General features: G+C 38.7%; 1 protein-coding gene across 1 annotated transcript in view; it reads right to left on the reverse strand.

Moving 5' to 3' along the window:
• Positions 1-14,938: 14,938 nt before the first annotated feature.
• LOC139136426 (cytochrome P450 20A1-like) overlaps positions 14,939-24,050 on the reverse strand; it is a 91,922-nt gene continuing 82,810 nt past the window's right edge. The window contains exons 5-12 of the mRNA XM_070704154.1: positions 23,136-23,281; positions 21,832-21,999; positions 20,787-20,853; positions 19,776-19,955; positions 17,864-17,987; positions 17,169-17,283; positions 16,415-16,479; positions 14,939-15,534 (exon numbers count right to left, since the gene is read on the reverse strand). Coding sequence (XP_070560255.1) covers positions 15,282-15,534; positions 16,415-16,479; positions 17,169-17,283; positions 17,864-17,987; positions 19,776-19,955; positions 20,787-20,853; positions 21,832-21,999; positions 23,136-23,281 — 1,118 coding nt within the window. The 3' untranslated portion in view covers positions 14,939-15,281. The remainder of the gene's footprint in view (positions 15,535-16,414; positions 16,480-17,168; positions 17,284-17,863; positions 17,988-19,775; positions 19,956-20,786; positions 20,854-21,831; positions 22,000-23,135; positions 23,282-24,050) is intronic.

Below are 24,050 nucleotides of genomic sequence, written 5' to 3' on the forward strand. Positions count from 1 at the left end.
GTCGTTGAAGAGGATGTCAAACTAAGTACAAATGGAGGTCGATTATACCGCTTTGTAGACGATGACGATGATCTCATTCAGCATGATGTGAGGAAATTATTTCTCAGGCAAAACGACAACTTGGTGAAAAACGGTATTGTGACGAAGCTAACGACAATGAGCATTTTGTGTATTGGTGTAAAACAAGAGCCGAACACAGAGAACGTATTTCCAACATCGAGCAACTTAGAGATGGCGATCATCTAATCATTAAGAAGTATAGAGGTCTGAAAGAGCATCATTCATTGGTTGTTGAGAATGAGTTTAGAGAAAGGGAAATTATTTATTACGACTCAAACAAGGTTTCGAAGGACAGGCTGTCTGTTGACCCGTCAAAGCAATATGTATATCGCTCGTACAGGAACCCCTATGATACAGCCCTCCTACTAAGAAAGGATAAGTTTGGCCAGAAGGCAAGGGGAGAAATTGACAAGAGTTTCTATTGCATCGGGCATAATAAAAACAGACACTTTGTGAATTGGTGCATGGTAAACACAGAAATTATTGAGGAAGTTAATAAAATTGATGAAATAGTTACAGATGAGTGGTTTATTCTGTTAAACAGACCTGAAGATGAGCACCAACTTTATCTGGCGACTGGAAATGGCCGTTACAATAAAATTGATGCCATAAATATGTCCCAAGATCAACAGAGCGGAAGCACTAATGAAACAACATCTGTCAACGTGAGTCCCGAGGATCAAATATTTCGAATCCTGTACTGCTTTGAAGAAAGTCTAATATCTGATATGATGTACAATTTAGAAATCAACGTGAACAATGGGCAATCTGTGTACGGCTCAATGTTTGTCGAAATGATGCACTTAATGAGACCTGACCCCACAAGAGTTAAATCTGTTACGAGTGCTGCAGATATAAGAAAAGCTGACCACTTAATGCACTGTCGCTTTGGAGGTCTTTACTACCATCACTTATTGGCTGTTGAAAATGGTTCATGCACCAATAAGATAGAAGTAATTCACTTCAGTAAGTCTAGTTCAGGAGAGTTTCGGTTGAAAATAAAAGAAGAAAAGGTTGAAATTGATACTAAAACTAGACATTATTTCGTTGTTCAGTACGACATCTGCGATGCTCCTGACACAGTGATTAAAAGGGCGAGGCAAAGAATTGGCAAAAAGGTTATTCGCTGGAAAGCAATAACTGTGAACACTTTGTTACCAAATGTAAGATTGGTTCTAGACAATGTGATCAACTAAATTACGGGGGCAGAAGAGTGCTAGTAGCATTAGCAGTACAGAGTATCGACGTTTTCAAACAGCAGTTTCTAGGTGCGCCTTTGAAAACTTCAGCTGGTGTTGTGGCAGAAGCAGCATTACTCCGTATCCTTGTAAGAGCAGCGGCCAAAGGTCTCAATCCCACAGCCACGGGGATTCGGACTGTTGCTGCCTCAAGCGGTATTGCAGCAGGCGTAGCTGTCCTTTCAGAAGGTGCTTTTTTAGCACATGATGCCATAAAAGTGGAGAGAAAGCTAAATCAAGTTCGTAACACGCACCAGGAGAAACATGACATTTTCACACGGCAGTGGCAAATGGGAGGGGCATTTGTAGGTGGAATAGGAGGGACTGTTGGAGGAGGAGTGATAGGTCAGATTTTAATACCAGTACCAGTGTTGGGATTTGCCGTCGGTGGTGTAGTTGGAGGATTTGTGGGGAGGCTTGCCGCAATGGGTGCAGGTACGGGCATAGGCCATGTAGCGTACAAACCAAATGGGATCGATGTATACATGGATTTTCTTCGCTCCGTGAGAAGAAATAGAATTCTGCATCAGTGAGAGTTCCGTGGTCTCCAGCAAGATTTTAATTGCTGTTTAAGTGGTAACTTACACACAGAGTCGTCATAGGAAATACGGGGTCAAAACTAACCCAACGATCCAAATCAGTCAAGTGATAAAATTAATAGGTCGTATAAAAACGACGATGTCACCAAGGACCATCTTGAACCACACACATAAGAAAGATGTGGTTGTACCAGGTACCTGGAATGGGTAAGCGTATCCTGCTAATATGATACACTCGTCAAGAATGACCCAAAAGTGTCAAAATCAAAGTAATCCAGTTAAGCTACCGAATCACTTTATTAGTCAAAGTTAGGAATGATGTCACGTATCATTTGCTTAACAGACAATGTTGTATTATGTCCCCGTATCTACCATAGACATTTTTAAATGAGATAGCTATCGAAAAATGAGCTGAGTTTTAAGAATCTGTTTACAGTGTAAAAGTTAGCATTAGTTGCCTAAAAACACGACTATCTTTGAGTTCGTTTCTTTCGTGTGGCCTGAAAGCTTAGGCTTCATCAAAAGCAAATTTCCAGATTCCAGATTTCAGAGTCCAGACAATTTGGCTCGTGACCGCTTACATATAAATTTTTGGACTGGAAGGCTGTTACAAAAGTGTTTTGAAAGGCCAATCGCACTTCAATTTCGCAGCTGTTTGAAAAATGAAATGTGATGATCTTTGTTAACATTTCCTTTTGTTAATCATTGAGTACAGTGAGCGTCATATATATAAATGTGACCGAGTGTGCTTTGAATGAACAGAAAGACTGCTTTAATTGCTGTGCGTATTGCAATAACAGGAGTGCTTTGGTATATTGTAACATGAATAGAATGGTATGAAATAGTTTGAATTAAACAATAGCTCTCTCGTATATGTGTATTGGCTCATCATTTTATTTCCATTTTAAGTTGAAATTTGGAAAGACGACAAGCTTGAATACCGTTCAAATGTACTCACAGATATTGCTACTGAAAGCTAGCATAAAATAGAGATTGATAAGTACCTCATGTAGTTAACTCTGTTCTTTCAATAACCTTGCATTTGCAAATCTTAGTGTTATAGTGACATGAATGTCAGAACGATATTTAATTTCATTGAAATTCAATATTATCTTTTATTATTCCAACTAGAACAGCATTGAAATTATCAGTCACTGCGATTAATGGAATGCTTCTACACATGGTGGAGTCTTCAAAAGTCTAATTTACATGTAATTAAATACTGTGTTGTCTGGATTATCGATTGAAAATGTATTTTATGCCATTAAAATAATATTTTGGCTATGTTAATAAATAGTTACAGTAATTATTAAGAGCAGTGGACCTATTACTGTACACCAAATACAACACACTATGCTAATGTGTAATTATACTATACTGTTGTCTACTAGGTCCACTATTCTTATGGTTTACCATGATTATTTTCTGCTAGCTTATCTACGGTTACGCTTATGCATGATTGGGTTCGATAGATGGTTGGGTATAAATAATGTATTCGGCAGTTTAACTTTTAGTGACGATACATTATAATTACCAGATATATATTTGTTCTTTAATTGCAGTTGATACACCATTTGTGTTAACCCAAAGGGTTCTTTTTTCTTTGGCACACATGAGGATTCTTGCTAGTGTTATATTGTGTTAGACTCTGGATTATTCAAGAATATTTGTAACGTTACTTCCTTTATTAGATGTTGTTAAACATCAAGGAAAGCAGAGAATTACACGTGTGTGAATTCGTTTCCTCGTCAAAGAATATTTACCATTACCCTACATAGGGCACTTTGCCCATACATGTGTCCCTGATATAACATTCATTTCTCTCACAAGAGGAGACTGTAGGGACGTAACTTTATTCAATAACAATGAATTTATTTTCTCGTTCGATAAACTTTATACAATCAATGTTTTAAAAATTTGGAAACGACTATGCAAAAAAATTCTGGTGCAAATCTTTGAAATCTTCTCTGTCACAATGACTATTGATTTCATTGCATTCATTTTGGCCTTTATGCGGTTCTCAATAACCTAATTGTATACATAATATAGTGGTATGTCATTGTGTAAATGTATTATATTTAGGTAGATCTACCCTCAGAATAAAGATACGTTTTCTTTGCTGAGTATTTGTGTCCATGTTCAACTAAAATATCGTAATGTTTTCTAATACTGCAAACAAGTTATGAAATAAATAGCAGATATTGAGTTTAAAATGATGCTCTCTGAATTCATTCATACCTCCCGAAGTATATCAAAGTTATGACAAAACTAAAATTACGTCACTTATATTAACCATTCAGATTTCTCATGTAGGCTATGTATGTATGTATGTATGTATGTATGTATGTATGTATGTATGTATGTATGTATGTATGTATGTATGTATGTATGTATGTATGTATGTATGTATGTATGTATGTATGTATGTATGTATGTATGTATGTATGTATGTATGTATGTATGTATTTGTGTACATACTTGTGTATATGTATGTAGGTATGTACATATGTAAATGAACAGATGTATGTATGTATGATAAAATTCGCTGTAAAATACCCCCTTCCATTTTATCTGTAAAGAATAGTCTCCCACTGTTCGTAGATCGATCGAGTAATCTATCTATCTATCTATCTATCTATCTATCTATCTATCTATCTATCTATCTATCTATCTATCTATCTATCTATCTATCTATCTATCTATCTATCTATCTATCTATCTATAAATCGATCGATCTATCACTCCCCATGAATCGCATGATCAGATACGTTATCAGTTGTTTTTTAATTCTGTATTGGTTGATTTTCAACTTTATCAGTTGATTAAATCTGTTATCGGTTCATTGATACGTTATCGATAAATTTGTTGACACGTTATCTGTTATTATGTTATGTCATGCTACCATACGCCATTCTGATTGGACGAGAGCTCATTCCAATTAGCACTGATAGCGGTGGTAAAACGGCCCCTAAACCAGCATTTTCGAAAATTGCCCAGTCGGTGTATTTGAACGTACCTATCTAAACCATAGACCCTCGAGATAAACCGAAACAGTCCGCTTTGTTTCAAAGACCGAAGACCGAATTTTCATACACAGATAAAGTGTGGGTCTGTAACTCACCTCTTAGTGAAAATAAGTTGAGATTGATGATGAAAGACATTCCAGCTTTTGGCCATACAAATTTTGACGTGGGCACTATCCGGTTCAGGCCCCGAGAACCGGATAGTGCCCACGTCTATGAATATTCAGCGTGAACGAGGGCGATAAAACTACAAAGAATGCTTCGGATAAGGCTTGCAGGAACGCAAACAAATTATCTCCTCTGAGTTCCAAATTCTACACTTGGCTCTTCTAAGTATTTCTCTGCACTCCCACCCGGTCAGTCCACATGGATTGGATTTTTCGATAGTTGAGAATGGCGACACCAAACGATGTGTCCATTGTCCATTGAGTTGAAAGGAATACTAGCAAACTATTAAAAGTGCATGTTATGTTGTAAAATACCAAAGCCAATTGACCCAAATGAAAAGAAATGCGTTGCGACACACGATAATTTCGAGTATTTAATCCCCACAGTCCCTCAAACCACGGCCATACATGAACGCGCTCGCGTATGTCCGTACGCTCTAAGCTGACATTGAATGGTATGCATTAAACGTCAGCGACGAGTGCTACGCTTGCGATCGTGTCGATCGGTACGACGGTATGACATGAATCAATGGTCCAGTTCAAGTGACTTCAATGACTATATACAAAACTGTTTAGATGTTTTCTGCTCTGTTATGGACAAGGGTCCGGCATTCACAGGTGCAGAACATTTCGGCCAAGGGGACACAACACTAAAACAAAACTGACCAACTTTGCCTTTTGTAAGCGCTAGCGTTCCCGCGACAAGAATTCCTTCCGCCCGTAACCGGGCCCGTATCCCAACTTTGTACTTAGCCGGCGGTTAACTGTTTTTATCTTTTATCTAATGTAAGCCTAGTGTAGCCATGTGAGAGATATATATGGTCCAATATTGATATATTGTAGTCTAATTTTGATGCTGACTTATTCACTATATTAAATCACAGACAAACAAAAAATGCTCACATGCCAGCTAGCCCGTGTAACGCAGGGAACAGTCGGAGACTGTACGCAAGTCACGGCTAACATTGCCGGCAAACTTCAAGAATCATGTCTCAATTTTTTCCATTCTCTTCCAATAAACCCGAGACGATTTTACTGACAGTATTACACTGTCACAAACTAGTCTGTTATGATGGACTGTGTATACACTAAAGTTTTCGATTTCATAAACCAGAATTCAGATCTCTCCGTTCAAAAGACGAAGTTTCTCTTAAAAGTCAACCAACAAGACTCAAATTATGATGATCGTTCTTTCTCATATGTCGCTGTAGCTGCAGCCATAGCTCTCATACGTTGCGACGGAAAAACTCTTTTTCCGTTGCACGACTTGGGGTTTTCCCGTTGCAATCCATATTCGTACGGCAAAACGAGAGTTACGGCTGCACAGATGTATATACTTCTAGTATATTCGGTCAGCATCAAGTACTGAAGTTTTGAAATCTTGACTAATGACCTGCTTCTTTGAGAAAGCATAGTCATGCCACAAGCGCCAGTTAAAATTTTCTTTATGCTTTGTCAGGAAAACTTAGGTGATTTTGCTCAGCTGACGTCTGAAGTTGCAGTAAAAATAGCGTTTAGGACCCGATAAACAAAATTTTACACTTGGTAGGGGTGTTCGTTGTAAGTGGAACGGCGTTTCTGTCCAATCACTGGCCATGCTTTGTTTAGGCGTCAAATTTAAAATTCATTGTTATCAGTGCGTACATATTGACACACACACCCACCAACTCATTAAGCTGGCAAAAGCTCTCGCAGAAATTTGTATGGGAAAAAGCTGTCATGGACATCTCTGAAGCAGCACATTTGGGTGTGATATAATTGTTCTTACACAAGTTATTTCATAGGGCGACAGCGCATGCACCGTGCACTTCGCTTGAGTCGAGACGTGATATATCCTACCTATCTTTAAAGTGAAGCCAGTATTGACACTTCCTCATAGTAACGGTATGTCAGATATTCGTTACCAAAGTTTGGACTGTAACAGACCTGGGTGTCCTAACGATGTAGACCAAGAAGTTCAAAATAACAATGGGATGACTCCTAGCGACTGCGACGAAATTTGACATAACGAGCAGTGTCAGCGTCCAGCTCTCGCTGCATCGGGCAACACAATCTGCACAAGTGCTATGATCACAGTTGCAGTCATCGCACGTCTGGATTATTTCAAAACTGCTTGTTTTCTGGTACAATTAACGCCCAAATTATCCATCAAAAATAGATCCTGTAACTTCACTGTTCCACTTCTGAATGCCGCGACGGTCGATACGCGTATGCGGTACAGAAATGAGACAAATCTATTTTTAGTGTGCCAAAAAGCCAGGGCTATTGTTCTTATGTAAATTTACGAAAAAATTGTTACTTTTCTTTGATTTGAACTCTTGACCCGATTTCTGTGTCTGCAGCAGGTATATTTTGACAAGTATAGTGTTCGTGTTGCATGCGAATAAAATGCAATGTTGATGAACGTAATGCGTATTTATCGTAGGATACTGTGTGCGTGTACGTAATGCCAACTTATAAAAATGCTCGGTCTCGGGCGCAGAATTTCCGACGTTCGATCTCTCAGACGTCCGTTTTCTGCATTTGGCGCTTAAAGTGGTGAAAATACCCAAGTAGGACAACAAAGACACACAAGTTGATATAATATAATAGCAATAACCCCTCCGCAGTCGGGTATCCACTCGATTTTGGTACAATGCGCTCCATATAGCACTCGCCTATCGGCTCGTGCTATATGTCGCGCATTGTACCAAAATCTCGTGTATACCCTCATGCGGCGGGGGTTATTGCTTAAGTAAAATTTACTATGTTATCGGTAAATTTTTACTACGTTATTAGTTAGAAAAAATTACTACGTAGTCGGTTCGTTACTACGTTATCGACTGATTTGATATGTTATCAGTAAAGTTTTACTACATTATCGGTTACATTATCGATTGTAACAGCCCCGAGGGCTACAACTATTGCAGCTCCTGCTCCGCGTGCTTTTTCAAACACGCAAAACACTCTCAAATAAAACAATCCGTATGTGGCAAAGCAACTACAAATACACGGCCACCCCTATGAGAAAAAAAGTACGATATCCAGTTTTGTTTTTCCGCCTGATCCCTACGCATACACACGATGGTCTTGACACACCCAGTGAACGGTAGGTGTCAATGGGATTTTCACAGCCGATGTTGTCCAAGTGGATCCGACAATACAGTGACGTTGCCCGTTTGCATAATCTCGATTCGTCCAGTCCCCTACCCCTCGCCATTTTTATTTGGCACAGCCTAAAAATATCATCACATAAATGCATTGAGGATGCATTCCATGTTGTTATCAGTTAGCCCATGGAGGTAGTAGAGAAGGAGTCACAACTAGGCGGAGATCAAAGGGACCATGTGTTTTGCCGCTGTTTGCCTTACTAACTACTCCATTAGCACCAACGGGACTTGCGAACGCGTTTTCTCGGATTTAGGAAACAAGATTAAGTTCGTTCGGGGTCGTTCGGGTGTTTCGGCCGTCCCTCGGCAGTGACAGATCTTCAAACATGGCGTCACGTGTCCAAGCGTCGCGTCGGGAAGTTCGAGTCGTTCCACTGATTTTGATGTACACGATGTTAAAGAGGTCGAGGAACAGATAATTGAGGAAGGGAGCTTTTGCATCTGCAAAGGCACGGAGACTGAGTTGATGATAGCTTGCGATCACAAAAAAAAATGCCATACATCGTAGAGCAGCATTGTTAACACGCCAACTTTTTCCAAATCCAGTTCTTGGTTCTTGCCGTGTTTTATCATGTTGTACTTGCATTAATGATAAGGTTAAATAGGAAAGCATAGCTTTTAACTGCTACGTCCATGACTTTAATGAATGGTCGCGATATATAAACAACACGTACGATGCATTGAAACAAAGCGTCGCAACGTCGCCTATGGCGTCGCTGGCGTCGCGTCATAAACACCCGGGAAACGCTACAAGTTTAACCCACGCTCACGGCAGTGCTGCAGTCCGCTGCATCATACTCAGTACATGATTGAAAAGTTCGTGATCAGAACTTTCATTCTAACAAGGAAAGGTTCCTGCGATCGAATGTAAAGTATATAAAAAACGACGTTAAAATTACCAAGATTTTGAGAATGAAAAACTTAAATTCCTTGTAACTTCACTTTTCGTGGACGGAACATGTCGGTTCTTACACTATCATGACGCACTTGACCCAAGCTACGCAAATACAGTCTTTGCGCATGCCTTATGAACTGTGGAGAAACTGAGTTGCATTAGCAAACCCAGGTTAATTTCACTCGGTTCGGTTGCGAAGTACCGTCGGCAACGCAGATGGCGGGAAAGGGGTGTTAAACAAGGACATAAAGGATTAAACCAATGGTGCACAATAGTAATAAACGTAATTATCTCAGTTGTGACTCCTTCTCTACTACCTCCATGGTTAGCCCTACCAAATAGCGCCCTCATACAACAAACTACCCACGACTTCTTTCGATTTCACACATCTCGGATATGGCGTATTGGAAGAAAGAAGGGTAACTATTGTTTGGGGAAGATGACACCGGAAACTTCTTGAGTAGGAAGAGAGGTACTGCGTAGGTTTGGTAGTTAAAAGGGGAGAGCCCGGAGAGAGGCTATTTTATTGATGGGGAGTAAACTATTCAAATAGTGATGGGAGGGTAGTTGCAACGGAACAGTTTATGTAGTTGCGAAAATGTTTGACCTCAACCCTCAAACGTTTATTGTTTTATGCTATATTTAAACTTTGAAATATTGAAAATCCCTTTTGGTTACAATCTTACTACATAAGCCCTAAGCTTATACCATATAAAGGAGTGAGTGATGTGTAGCTACCTGAATAGGTTGTCAGTTTATGTAACAAAAACTGTGTATCGCATTGTTAGAATATCTTTCATTTATTTTTTGACATCCTAACAACTGTTATGTTATAATTACAGGCCATTGCGGGCGGTGTTTCCGAACTACATGGAGGCCCGGATGTACTACTGTTTGTGCCATTTTTATTTGATCGGAATAATTTATGATCTTGTGATAGCTTTTCCTGTTCCGTAATTAAACTGCATCAAAGACAGTAGAAGCGATATTCTCGCTTCTACTGTCTGATTTTTCATTTTACATTTGCTGGATATCTTGCCCAGACATGGAACATAAGAACGGGGAATTTAAAATAGAATTACAACTAGCTGCAATTATAATTACTAAATGAGATTAAACATCAAGCAATATTCATACATCCCAAGTAAAGCTCGATCGACACACTTCTTCAAGGAAACCGTCCTCAAATTTGTAATTTTTGATAAGAGTTTACCCACTTTCACTGCGGTCCAAAGGCCCCGCTTTAGGCGATAGCTTCCCACTTTTCGCAGTGAGGGGATTGGCCGGCACAAACCGTGTATCTAGGCTAATCCCCTGAACATTTCCGGCTTATGACTCCCTAGAGAGTAAATAAACTATCTATTAAGTAGAACAAAAGATCAGAATGTCTGTGAAAATGACATCACCCGGCGACGTCTCTGACATGTCTTACAGTTCAAATCGCGTGTCGATGACATGATTGACACTTGATGAATGCCTGATGAATAGATGTCACTATATTTCACTAGGTCTCAATAAAAACTAGAAAATGAATAATTTGTTCTACTTCTCCGTTGTTGTATCACTTCTTGTTACTATGTGTTCCGCTCTGAATGTTTGCTTCTGCTTGGATGCATTTGTTCTCACCAGAAGTTGGAAGGTTCTCAAGTCTACGGCTTTTATAAGCGATCATACCAAGATACACGTCGCACCACTCGTACTTTATTGCGTTTTGCGGAAATGCATTTCTTCAGGTGATCCATGTTCCCTTCCTACGGCGGGAATTACCGCTCCCGCTGAATCAGAGTGTACGCTTTGACCATGGGTGCAAAATATAGTTTATTTTTGTACATCCATGCTTTGAGGTAGCTGCATGCACCGACAATGTAAGCTTACCACCGGATGTGACAGCCAATCTGACGAATAGTCCCGGCCAGACGGGCCGGGCGTTCGTCAAGCATGATGAACATATTCAAGCTCGTTCAACCCAAGCGTGAGCCATTGATTCAATATTTTCGAAAGGAAAAGAAATCTAAGATTTGTTTTACCGTAGCTAGCACTAGATACGTTTATAAGGAGACGGAAATTTGAAATACATTGTAAATATACAATCGAACGAGGCTGTTTATGGGTCACCCACGCCATGGAGCTGCTAAACGCTGGTACGCCACTACGGGCATGCACGTTTCTGGCTAGACTGTGGAGGAACTTGTCAAATGTTACAGGTTGTCAATTACTGCTTCAAAAAAGGCTAGTCACACCTGTGGGTTTCATTTTTTTATTTTAGAAGAGAATTTTTATTTGCAGTGTTTTTGAGTTGACATGCTCAGTATCCTGTTTTGTGTGTACGGAGCTGTGAAATGCCATGTCACGGACGGATGGACGTAAGCGAAGGAGGTTGAGCACTGAGACCAGCTGTTGGCTAGCCGTAGCTTATTTCTTCGTACCGTGGTGTTGGTGGAGGATATTTTAAATAAATATATATAATAATATCAAGTTCTTGACCAAAACTATGAATGGAATCAATCTAAATCTAAAATGAGTCAAACCTTTTTAAAAAGCCTTTTGTGCCCAACTTTCGGCTATTCATTGACAATAGCTACCGTACTTCGTTGGCGAAATTTCGATGCATTTATACAGTTGGTGTAAAATTATTTATACAGACTGAGATTTTAAAAGATGGGATCAAAATAGAATGGTTTTCAAATGTTTTGAGTTCTTAATGAGTAAAAAGGATGTATGGAGTTTAAACTTTTGGGCAAAGAATGTAGACGGAAATGATTAACATCAGGAGAGCAAACATTACCGATTTTGACAACCTTCGACAGCAAAAAACAAAGACACAGTCACATGACACTTAGGCATTATTTCTCTTTGTCATCGCTGCTGCCTTACATTGTTACACAAGAATTTGCCCCAAAATGACAAAAATGAAAACAATTGGTGAATCCAAAATTAATATAACCTTTCACATTTCTATATCTCAAGAAAGCCCTTTTCGCGAAACATATTGTACAGGATTGTATTCACGTAAATGCGATTACTGGACAGTTTAGGTTGCTTCAAAATGACTGACCAAGCAGAAGATGGAAAATAGATGAAGAAAGACTAACACGCTATCGAAAAATACTGACACCTAGGCTTTACATGTATATCCCATGAAACAGCACAGGATCATAAGGTAAATTGTGAATAAACGATCACGTTCCTAGAACAAAACTAACTTTTTGGATTCTGCGTTTCGATTTTTTGTCGAACAGTTGTCAGTCTCTAAGTTATGCTGCCTCTTAGACCACATTATGGAGTCTTCACGCTCGTCTTTCTATCCCGACTCTTATTACTTTGTTTGGGACTGAATTGATAGCATACGTGTGTCGCATATTTTACCTTGCAACAAAATGGAACTTTTATTCTCTACACAGTATTACCAATAGTACCGAACCCTCGGCGTATGCGAAGCAATATTCCGGACATATCCTCTTACCAGCGAATCCAAACTGAGTAAATGCTGTGGCGATCTTCCAACAAGCATCACTTAGCAAGAGGACAATAAGTTCCTATTCGTCGGGGGTAAGCTTACATGCATGGAAAACGTTCTGCTCGTTGTCAGACTTTTCATTAAGTACGTCTCTGCCTGATGTGTTCGAAGAACTTTTAGTCTATTTCGTTACCCACTGCGCCACCTTCCTTCACCTTAAACTGTCCACTATTAAACTAGTACTGTATCAAGCTGGAATACACTCCTACTGTATTATGAATGGTCATCGCAATCCCCTTGTGTCAGAATACGGCCATCCCTACCCACGCCTCAAGAATGTTCTCACGGGGATCCATCGTTTACAAGGTTCAACCACAAGATCACGCCTCCCTATTGCAGCGGACATCTTCCGGCGCATGTGCAACATCCTTAACGAAGGAGTATTCGGCCCATATGTAGACCCTCTGTTGCAATCGGCATTCCTCCTCGCTTTCTTCGGGTTTCTGCGCTGTAGTGAGTTCACATCCGCCACTCATAAGTTGGACCCTCAGTGGAACATCTGCTTCTGGGATGTTACCACCACTGCATCCAACGGACGGGTCTCCTGTCTGTCAGTACGACTGAAGTCTTCAAAACCTGACCAATTTCGCCGCGGCTTCGACCTGCGCCTCTTCCCCACGGGTACCGCGATCTGTACTGTCTCCGTATTACTCCGTTTCATGTCTGTCCGTCAAGCAATGTCTGCCACTGCATCCGAACCACTTTTTCTCCTGTCAGAAAGAACGCCGTTAGACCGTCACACGTTCACAGCATTTCTACGGACTGTTTTATATATCTCGTATCGGTCTACAACCAGATTTATTGGCCGGCCATTCCTTCCGCATTGGGGCAGCCACTTCAGCCGCAGCTAATGCTATAGATTACCCGTTTCATTTTGTGCTTTTATTTTATAACTTTATCGGTGTTTCCCTCCTTCTTTTTCAATAAAGCCTCTCCTCTTGCCCTTAACTTAGCAGTGGTGTATTCACAAAGTGGAATCTGTGTTGGATCACAGATGTGCTTTGTGATTACATCTAGCTAATCTGCCTACCCTACATCTTCACCTCCGCTCCCTTAGCCAATCAGCTCTTCTACCTCTGACTGATATCAATCTTCCTCCCCGGCAATCAGCCACTTTTGCACACGACACTGCATCATCAAGCCTTTGTCTCATCGCTCTCCATTTATTCATTCATCCATTCATTCATTTAACCGTTGGTTCATGTCACACCGGCTCGGTCAATCCCGCTGCAACCCCCTTCTCCTCCTCTCTTTTTCCCTTTCTCTCAAGTGTTCGGGCTTTGGATGCCATCCTGACCCCCATTTCTCGGGAATTCCACTCCTGTCCCACAATTCGGCCTCTCATGATGGATTCATCATCAAGGTCATCCAACGACCACCCTCTGCTGCTTGACTGAAGGGGCCCTCTCCCACATGTTTTGCTCATATTTTTATTGAAGGTTAGTTTGCTACTTCTATTTTGATTGTTTTCTGTATTGTAAGTTTTGATAGTACCTAGCCTTTTTTTGCTTGAGATCAGCTGAGGGCTACTTTAGCTTTGTAACTTTGTAGTTCTATGCCCTTTACTGCGATAGATTTGCCGTTTTATTTTGTGCTTTTATTTTATAACTTTGTCGGTGTTTCCGTTCTTCTTTTTGCAATAAAGCCTCTTCTCTTTCCCTCAACTTAGCGGTGGTGTGTTCACAAATGAGTAAATGCTAACTTTTTACGTTCCGCTTCTACCACGAAGAAAAATCTGTTTGGGTCGAATCGGTGAATCTTAGCGAAGCACGTTTTATTAATGCAGGGTAAGAAACCCAAAGGCGAGTGCTGAACTGTTTGAATTTGGAAACAGGTGACAGATGGTTTTTTTAAAATATGAGGGCAAGATAGATACTTTTTTTTCAGTGATTGTTTATAGTTTTTCGTCCAGAGCCTAATTCCAATAATGGAGAATATAGACTCCTACATAGGTCAATGAGATGACAGGATTCTTGCTAGGCATACATGTTGATATTCCCTGAACACGTGACTGTATTTTAATTGCTACTAAAAGTTATATATATATATATATATATATATATATATATATATATATATATATATATATATATATATATATATATATATATATATTGCAATCGTTACCGGCAATCCAAAGAAGCACGCTGTGAAAGAGGCAATATAACATGAAACAGAAATAACAGTTAAACCAGCAGTTCGGAAAACAAGCCACAGAACAATCCGGAAAAATGAAGTTTGACATCAAAATATGAAACGTTACTAACTCAACGTTACATTTTTAGTACTGGTCTTTTATGGCTATACAGTACCTTCGCTGAAAGATGGCGCGCATACAAAGAAGGCCATGTGACCATAAACCTTATTAAATTTAATGTGTAATGGATTCAAGACGTAACATCTGTGCTAAACAAATATGGTTCGCCAAATACATATTTGCAGAGTTCCAAATTAATTTCAAAGTAATTGGCACATTTTTGAACGTCATTTGCACTTTAAAGCACCTGAAAAAACCGACACCCTATATGTATACCGCAGGCAGTATAAGAAAGATTCAGAGTAATTTTTGAATAAACTGTTGTGCTCAAAATAAGAGACACAAAGAAATTTGATACAGTCTGTTTTGGATTCTCTTGTAAGTTTATCATTCGCTACACCATTTTCGATTTGAGAAGATCTGTGTTACGGAGTTGTCATTCTCTTTTTTCTAACGTGATCTTAATTTCATCGCTCGGCAATGTAACAAAACCATACATTCGTTTTATATTTTTACATCCCACTAGATGAAATTTGAACTTTCTACAAAGTGTTGCAAATAGCACCGAAGCCTCGGCGTCGGATACACGATATCCCGGACAGATCCTCTTTCCAGCGAATCCAAACGGAGAATATGCCAACTTGTGACGCTCTGCAAGTTTTTCAGGGAGAAATCGGTCCGGGTCGAACCTGTGTATGAAAGTGAAGTAAGATTTATTAATTAGAATTCATCGATAGGAAGTGAGTGTTGAACTTTTATTTTATTTTCGGAATAAGCGAGAGTTTACAGATGTATGCACAAATCAGTTCTCATCACGACATAGCATATCACATGCTTAGCCATCCAGTTTTTGCTAATTATTTTCTGCTTAGGGCCCAGGTCGTCCGGTTGAGAATACAAACCTTCACCTTGGCTTCACATGGCATCGACTTACTTTATAAGATAATGATGTATTACATGAAGATCACCATTTTCACAAAATTATGTGTGTGTATATCACGGTGGTTAAATGAACGGTCGTTACAATATTTTGTAGTATAATTTTACATGACTTTTCAACTTGTTAAAAACTTTTGGCCTTGAAAGGGAGGGGAGTCATAATACTGTGGGTATCGCACTGTTTTTCGACGGTCAGCCACTTTTTAATGTCGAGGAAAAAGACTGATCACTTACTTTATCACATGATTCCGTTTCGTATCAGAATCAGACTCAGTCGGAATGCAACGTTCACAGCGAGACGAATTACGGCGAAGTAAAAACGACACGAGCCCTTTACACATATTTTGCCAATCAGCGAAAATCAAAATGTTCATGGACCGTTTTTTCCGTGATCACCGTCATGCGGTATCGTGCAAAGTTCAGAAATAGATACACATATTACCTAAAATATATTGATATCTGATATTGAGAATGACCTGCTTTCAATTTGTTGCTTTTTTTTTACTTTGGAGTTGATTTCGCAAAATGAAGACTTTGAGAACTGCACAAGAGCTTAAACAAAGTGATGTAATTTTAAGAGTTGGAAAGTCCGTCCCGGAGTGCAATCTACGTTTTATAGTTCAGATATACCTTTCTGGGTCGGGCCATATGGTCTTGTCAGCCAAAACAACACCCAGGGCGTGTACTACCCCAGCCTGAAAAGACAAGAGAGATAAAACATTTTATCATACATTAATTTTATCGTACATTAGTATCATCGAAAGCTTAAAGAACTCTTCCGACTCTACACGGGATAATAATCAAATTTGATTGACTCGATGAACAAGAGTTAAGGAAAATTTGGCCAAAACTTATACCCTCATTTTAGCGGGAACGGTCAAATTGATATGCAGGGCCGTTACACTGCAGTGCAATCAGATTTTAAGTGTATTTTTCATTTAAAATAGTATGCGTCTCGCAAGTAGAAGACTTAAACGTTTGCTCAAACTTTCCTCGGGGAATCTTTCCATCGTTATCTTTCAAAATCAAGAATGAAAATCATGGTTCACTGTACCAATTTTAGTACTAGAGAAACAAAATACCACTTTTCATTGATATGTTGAATACAAAATGGCCGCTCTCCCTTTTTTAATTAATGGGAAACATTAAATATTGAGTTTCTGAATAAACTCAGACAGAGAAAGTTTTCTTAGACCATGGTCTTCAAAATGATCCCTAAGAAGAGGTAACTCAGAAAATGACAAAAGTTTGAGAATCCGAATATATGTCCCCCGAGGCGCATATTTAGATTGACTTAATCAGACTTCTGATACGCATTTGATACAGTTGCCCTTAATTTGAAATGTAAAACACCCTACAACTCCTAATAAGTATTGCTTCTTACTCCTTTTGGAATAGTGTAATCCAACACTTTCATGTCCGCTTCGTAATTCACTCTTGCAGCAAATGGGGCAAGTACAGCACAGCGTAGGGTTTCATCCAGAACTCTCTTGAGGTATCTGTTAAAAAGAATATGGGGCATCTCCTTTACCTTTTGGTAAAATTTTTTACTGCAGGCTTAGAGAGTAAAGTGTCCGTACGCTACAAAGCTTATACGTTTGCTGGATATTACAAGTAAATTTTATGTGCAGAAAACTGTTTAAGCAAACTTGACTTGACACAATCCCAAAGAAGCAATATCTACTGACAAGGTCACCATTTCAACAAAATACTGCAATCGCTTAGAAAAAATCCATTATGACATGTAGAAATGAAAAATTATTCCATTTGACGGTCGTGTATGGAACTTTCAATGTAGCCAAGGTAATTCTCTCTGGGACATAAAGTTAAGCTGTACATCTCTTTTAAGCTAGCACACATGTACGACGATGGGTGGGACAAAAAAAGCAACATGATTTCTTTAAGATATAATTTATGAAATCACTGACAACCTCAAAATCTTTTTATTTGTGCATCCAGCTAAGTGAGTATATCGACCGTTGGTATTAAAAATATGTGTTTTAAAAATGTTACCAAGTGGGAGTGCCTCTTTAATACTCGTCTGAAAGTCGAGAAAAACGAATATAATAGAGTGATTACCTTAACTGACTTTGGTTTTGAAAATCAATATTTCGTTCATTCCCGAGGACTTCGACTAGTTCTTCGTGAAGCTTGTCCTGTATTTCCATGTCTTGTGCCAAAAAGTATATCGCCCATACAAGCACTAGGAGAAAGAAGTTGAATCCTGGGTGACATGTAGGTTTATTGGAGCATGAATTTTGATTAGTTTAAATACCAACAATAACCAGTGTCTTGTCAGATTTAGAAGCTTTGCTAAAGTCACAGGGATGGTAAGGCATATAATCTGCAAGTTAGAGATGTTAGATATTCATCAATTAGGTGCAATGGACACATACATCTTTTACATGTTTATCATTACCATGCAAAGCTTACAAAAATTGGCCACTGCATCAAAACGTGATAATACAAATAAATTCACACTAATTTGTTCACTGTATTACAGAATAATACATGTAAATTCACATGAGTCCACATGAATACAGGCGTAAAGCCGTTTTTGGCAATTTTTTTATATTTTGTCGTCTGTTTCTTGCTATCTTAATGGGTGTTTTTTCCCCGTTCCGTTTTATTTTTTCTGTTTTTTAATGTACATATTGTATTTTCTTGCATCTCGACACTGTGTGAGAAGAGTCTTTAGCTCTACAGTCTATCGAGTTTAAATAAAGTTTAATAGCAATAATGACAATAATAATAATGTAAGCGTGCTGAATACAAGCAACGGATTCTTGACTGTATTCATCTATATATGCACTATTCAGCTAAAATACAGGCAATAATCCATGCTATGCTGTAAGTATTATGGGGTTTTCACGCACGGTGTGCCTCTGTATATATAATAAATGCTACTACATCGACATAACCAATCTTGTTAACACATGAGCATATGTGGTTTCATCAAATATTGTGATTTTTGTAAAGGTTAGGGCGATGTAACAAGAACTTTATCAAGGATGATAATATGAACACGCAGTACGTTAAGGCATGGGTTTCATACTTAATATTTTACAGCAGGTAAGGATGAAGTTTTTTAGAAAGTTCTGATAGAAATAACTTTAATAATTGCAACAATAAATGTCTATCAGTATGTATAGACAGAATTTTAGCAAAAATTTAGATTTTGACGAAGTCACGTAATCAACAGGCTATATTTGCTAGCAAAAATCACATATTGGAATAAAGAATATATTTCAACTTCGAGACAAAAATTTATTTAAACTTAATCGTTAATATATATTAAGTAGAATAAAGTATTGACCAGAAAACACAAGACACGGTCCATGAACAGGCTTGAACAGCGTCCAGGAAGCGCGTGCAAAGTGTTTAAAAAGTGAAAAAAGTCAAACGAGTTACAAGCAGCCGGGTAAGTCGCGCCAGATTTGAAGTTTAGAGGTAACAACTTTAAATAATTATTTACTTCTTCTGAGGGCGCTCTATACAGGCGCGCTCCCAAAGTGACACCGAAAAAAGCTCGTGTAAACGACCACTGACAAATTCAAAACCATTAACTTTTCACAGGATTTTTCTTCAAAAACCTAAAAAATAGAGCAACATTTTACATTTTTCGGACATTTTTAAATATTTCATACATATTTCATATTTTTATTCAGGCCGTGGTGTCTGTAATGTTGACTGATAATTGCTCTTTCACAATATGCAGAAGAGACAGAGATGTTGAGCAGATATGTTGAAAGTTTTTAAAATCTATGAATTTAGCGGGGAAATGTGACAGTCTTGTTTTGGTCACGTCACTGTGTCAGTCAACATTATTTATATTGTATCTGTTTAGGAATAATAAAACAAAGGAGCGGACAAAATTTCAATCAATTTTGACCTTATCCCTCGAAAAAAATGCAGTCCGGTATGTTTTCTACAGTGTTCCATTACTTACCGTACTATCGCGAATATTCAGGGGAATATTTCATTTACTTACTGTAGGCAGTAGTATGGTAACCACCAAGGAAGAACAGGGAAGCGTCGCTGAACAATAGTTCGTCAGTTGCGCAGAAATCAATGAGCACATCAAGGAAGTTCCTGTCTTCCTCCCTCAGTGGAGGATTGTCACGTCGGTGTTGAATTGCTTCTTGTATCAGCCCACGCCAGGCATTCAAGGCTGAAAAATGGAGCAAAAATTTAAAGTTAGGTTTTCACTAATAATATCACTCGTAAACCTGGTAGTTTTTCTGATGGCTTGGTTTGTCTATCTGTTTGTTTATTGTGTTCGAAATACTGGACGGATCCAATATGGATGACCAAGATCAAAAAATGCGTGGAAACGGAGAAAGGTTTATTTAAGCCAACAACATTTAGGTTCAATATATATTTTAGAAGGCATTACGAAACCATGACTTAACACCATTCTGATAAATGACTTCCCAAACAGGATGTTTTGCTTAACTCAACATTGTGTTGCAGGGTGTACTATATAAATTGCATCGCCTAATAACGTTGGAGGGATTTAGGGACTTCGCTGCTTAACATCAAGGAGATAGAAGGGTGTGATGTACATCTGTCAGATTAAAGAACTTAATTTTATAACTCTACCACTGTCTAAATCCATACTGGCTGTAATACGCTCTTCTAGATATGCGAAAATAAATTAGCATGCTAATATTCTATGGCTGACTTTGCGTCTGTAACAACATTTGACAATTTGCTAGGGGTAAAAGAATGGAAGTGCAGATCGCCGTCTTTCTAATAAATTATTTTCAAGTAACGCCTTGTTTGCGATCACAATTGCCGTAATCTTCGAAACAGACGCCGTTTAAGCCAACATGCACCGTATGCTTATATTATAACCTATGAGAATCACACAGCCTCCCGTGGAAGATCCCTCGCTGCTATTTGAATTGTAGCCTATGTAGAAGCTTGGATTGGATGTAAGATTATGGTTACAGCCACGTCGGCTTGTTGTTGGGAGTATAGTAGAGATAACATAACAAACCCGTATTGAATTTCTCTTCATTTGCAGGTCCAACGTCAGACATCTTCTGGTTAAGCGCCTCCATGGTCTGGAAAGGATCATGAACAAAGGTGAATGCTTGACTCGATCTTAGTTTGATGGACAGTGAAATTCGTCCACTTTAATCCCCTAACTTTCACTAACTTGTTTCCAACCAACAGATGACAAAGCTTCATCAAATAATCTATGGCTTAAGTGACAACGTTTCAATATGGTTATTCCTGTTGATGACGATAGCTTATTCGTTTTTTTTATTTGGATAATACCAGTGCATAATTTACAGATTCGCTCCTTGGTAGTAGCTAGGTAGTGTGAGTATCGTAAGAGCTATTAATTTACACCTGCGTCTGTAACCTTGGGAGTTTCGTCGTACAGTAAGTTACGGTATCAGAGGACGCGGAGTCCGATAACTTTGACGTGGAGTACAATAACTTTAAGTGATATCAGACGCTATTTGACCTTTGACCTCGTAACACCCTTACGTCGACACGGGGAAAAACAAGGGAAGATTTTACATTATTTACAAACATATTGCTTCTTAACAGTCAGTATATCATGCAATGATTAGTGCCTAGTCCAACGCCTGTGAATTTGAGTATGATTATGCCGCTGACGTCCAATTTCTATCACTCGTACTGCGCTGCGTGGTTTGACATCAACTTCATTGTGCGTTTAGCGGACGCGCTGAACGCATTCCCCTCTACTTGCCATCACCTGAATTTCGGCTTTCTGTCTGGTAAAATTGGACTAACAATGTGCATTATAATAAATCAATCTCAAAATACCGGGATTTTGTCCATCTCGGACAATACCTCCACTGCACGATGTACTCGGACATAAATACCGATATTTTTTGAATAACCTTTTATTATCACAATTGCGATACTCTATGTACTCTTACTATGTACCTGTAAACCTAGTCTAATACATTGAATCCGATCTGCCCTAAATTGCAGTGCCAACAACATTTCAGATAGTTCCCTACACCCTCAATTATCTGCACAATATGTAAGACAATTGCACTTACAGTCTCGTAGGTGTCGCGGAGTTCAATGACTTTCTCTTCGTCTTTGAAGAAGTCACCATAAGACACCCTTCCGAAAGCCCTGCTTACATAAGATGATAAGTGCGGTTGCAGAGGTATAGTTTCACCCGGAGGAATGGAGGAAAGGGTCTCCAATGTATCATCAGCGACCTTTGGAAAGAAAGAACAGTGTAAGTAACCAGCGGTAAGTCAATAGTTCGGAATACAGGACGTACGTACGTGCGTACGTATGTGCGTATGTATGTATGTATGTATGTATGTATGTATGTATGTATGTATGTATGTATGTATGTATGTATGTATGTATGTATGTATGTATGTATGTATGTATGTATGTATGTATGTATGTATGTATGTATGTATGTATGTATGTATGTATGTATGTATGATGTATGTATGTATGTATGTATGTATGTATGTATGTATGCGTGTATGTATGTATGCGTGTATGCATGTATGTATGTATGTATGTATGTATGTATGTATGTATGTATGTATGTATGTATGTATGTATGTATGTATGTATGTATGTATGTATGTATGTATGTATGTATGTATGTATGTATGTATGTATGTATGTATGTATGTATGTATGTATGTATGTATGTATGTATGTATGTATGTATGTATGTATGTATGTATGTATGTATGTATGTATGTATGTATGTATGTATGTATGTATGTATGTATGTATGTAGCTTGCAGGCAGGCAGGCAGGTAGGTATGTATGTATGTATGTATGTATGTATGTATGTATGTATGTATGTGGTATGTAGGTAGGTAGGTAGGTAATGTATGTATGGATGTATTTGTGTGCGTATGTGTACACGCAGGTATGTATGCTTTTTTTCATCTACGTGTCTTTCGTGGATAATAAGGCAGGGATTTGGCCGGGCTGTTTTGACTGTTATGCCTTCGCTATATGACCAGGTGCTGTACGTTGTTGGTTCGAATCCGATCAAAAATATAATGATTTGACAGTGGTATGTAATTACATACATACGCAATTACTTGATTGATAGTTTGTGTAATTATGTGCATGTTTGTACGTAGATAAATATAACATGAAACTTGTAATCATTATATGTTCTACCCGGCGTTTTGAACGGACTGTTCGAAGATGTATTGTGTAGAATTGTTTTAATTAGAAAAATAGTTAGTGTTTGTTCCTGAAAATGTACGCGTCATTTTAAAAATAAAAATTCCAAATTCTCTCGTTACTTATTGTGGAGGAATCACGGAGACTTATTTTCACAGGTATAAAAATATGGTTCGTACTATTTTACCTCTTGAATACATTTGTAGTAATTCTTCACGGCCTCATTTTGGAACGCAACATCATATATCTTCCGCCTGTGTTTGCCTTCTTTACCATTGGTTGTCTGGAGGCTGATATCACCGATTAATGGCGTCAGAAAATCAAACAGCTCAACTGCAAGGGGGACAAATCCGTGATTTGGACATTTTTAATACGTTTTGAAACATTCACATACTTCATTGTCTTTACTGTATTATATCCATGTCGAGTAATGGCGATGTTTAACAAGGGCATTTGTTAATGTAGATGTAATATCGCAACGGTGCTGTGGCGTATCGATCGCGCTCGGCTCAAGGGTTGTCGCCAAAGAATCCCTACGAGCCACCCCATATACTTTTTTGGTAGCTAGTAGGCACCATTTTACAAGTGGTATAGCCATAAAACGATGACATGAAATCGCCGAACACAAAACGCAGACGACTTGTAATTATGGCACTTTGTTTTGTGCAGGGCAATTGGACGTCATCAGTTTGTGGCTATACCACTTGTAAAATGACGCCATTTACTACAACGCCGATCGGTGTCGCTGATTTAGCTCATAAAATAATGAAGTTGCTTAATCTTTGAATCAATCAGGCACCATTTTACAAGTGGTATAGCCACAAACTGATGACGTCAAAGATGTGCGTACTTATGGAAATGAGGTCAAAGGTTACGTTCTAAAAGGGGCGATAAATTATTTTGGGGGTAAGAGTTAGGAATGGGGGCTTGGAAACTTAGGGGGAAATGAATGAAAAGAAGGGTCCCAATTTTTTACTATTTTCACTCCTTTCACACTCCTTTCCCTCATTTTGCAGTATCCTATTACTCTATCCATGTCTTCTTCAGCCAGCCTGATACCTATGTGGAAGCAACGGTTGATTAATGACAAGGGAGAGAAGTG

Source organism: Ptychodera flava, chromosome 1, assembly GCF_041260155.1.
Source record: "Ptychodera flava strain L36383 chromosome 1, AS_Pfla_20210202, whole genome shotgun sequence".
NCBI lineage: Eukaryota > Metazoa > Hemichordata > Enteropneusta > Ptychoderidae > Ptychodera > Ptychodera flava.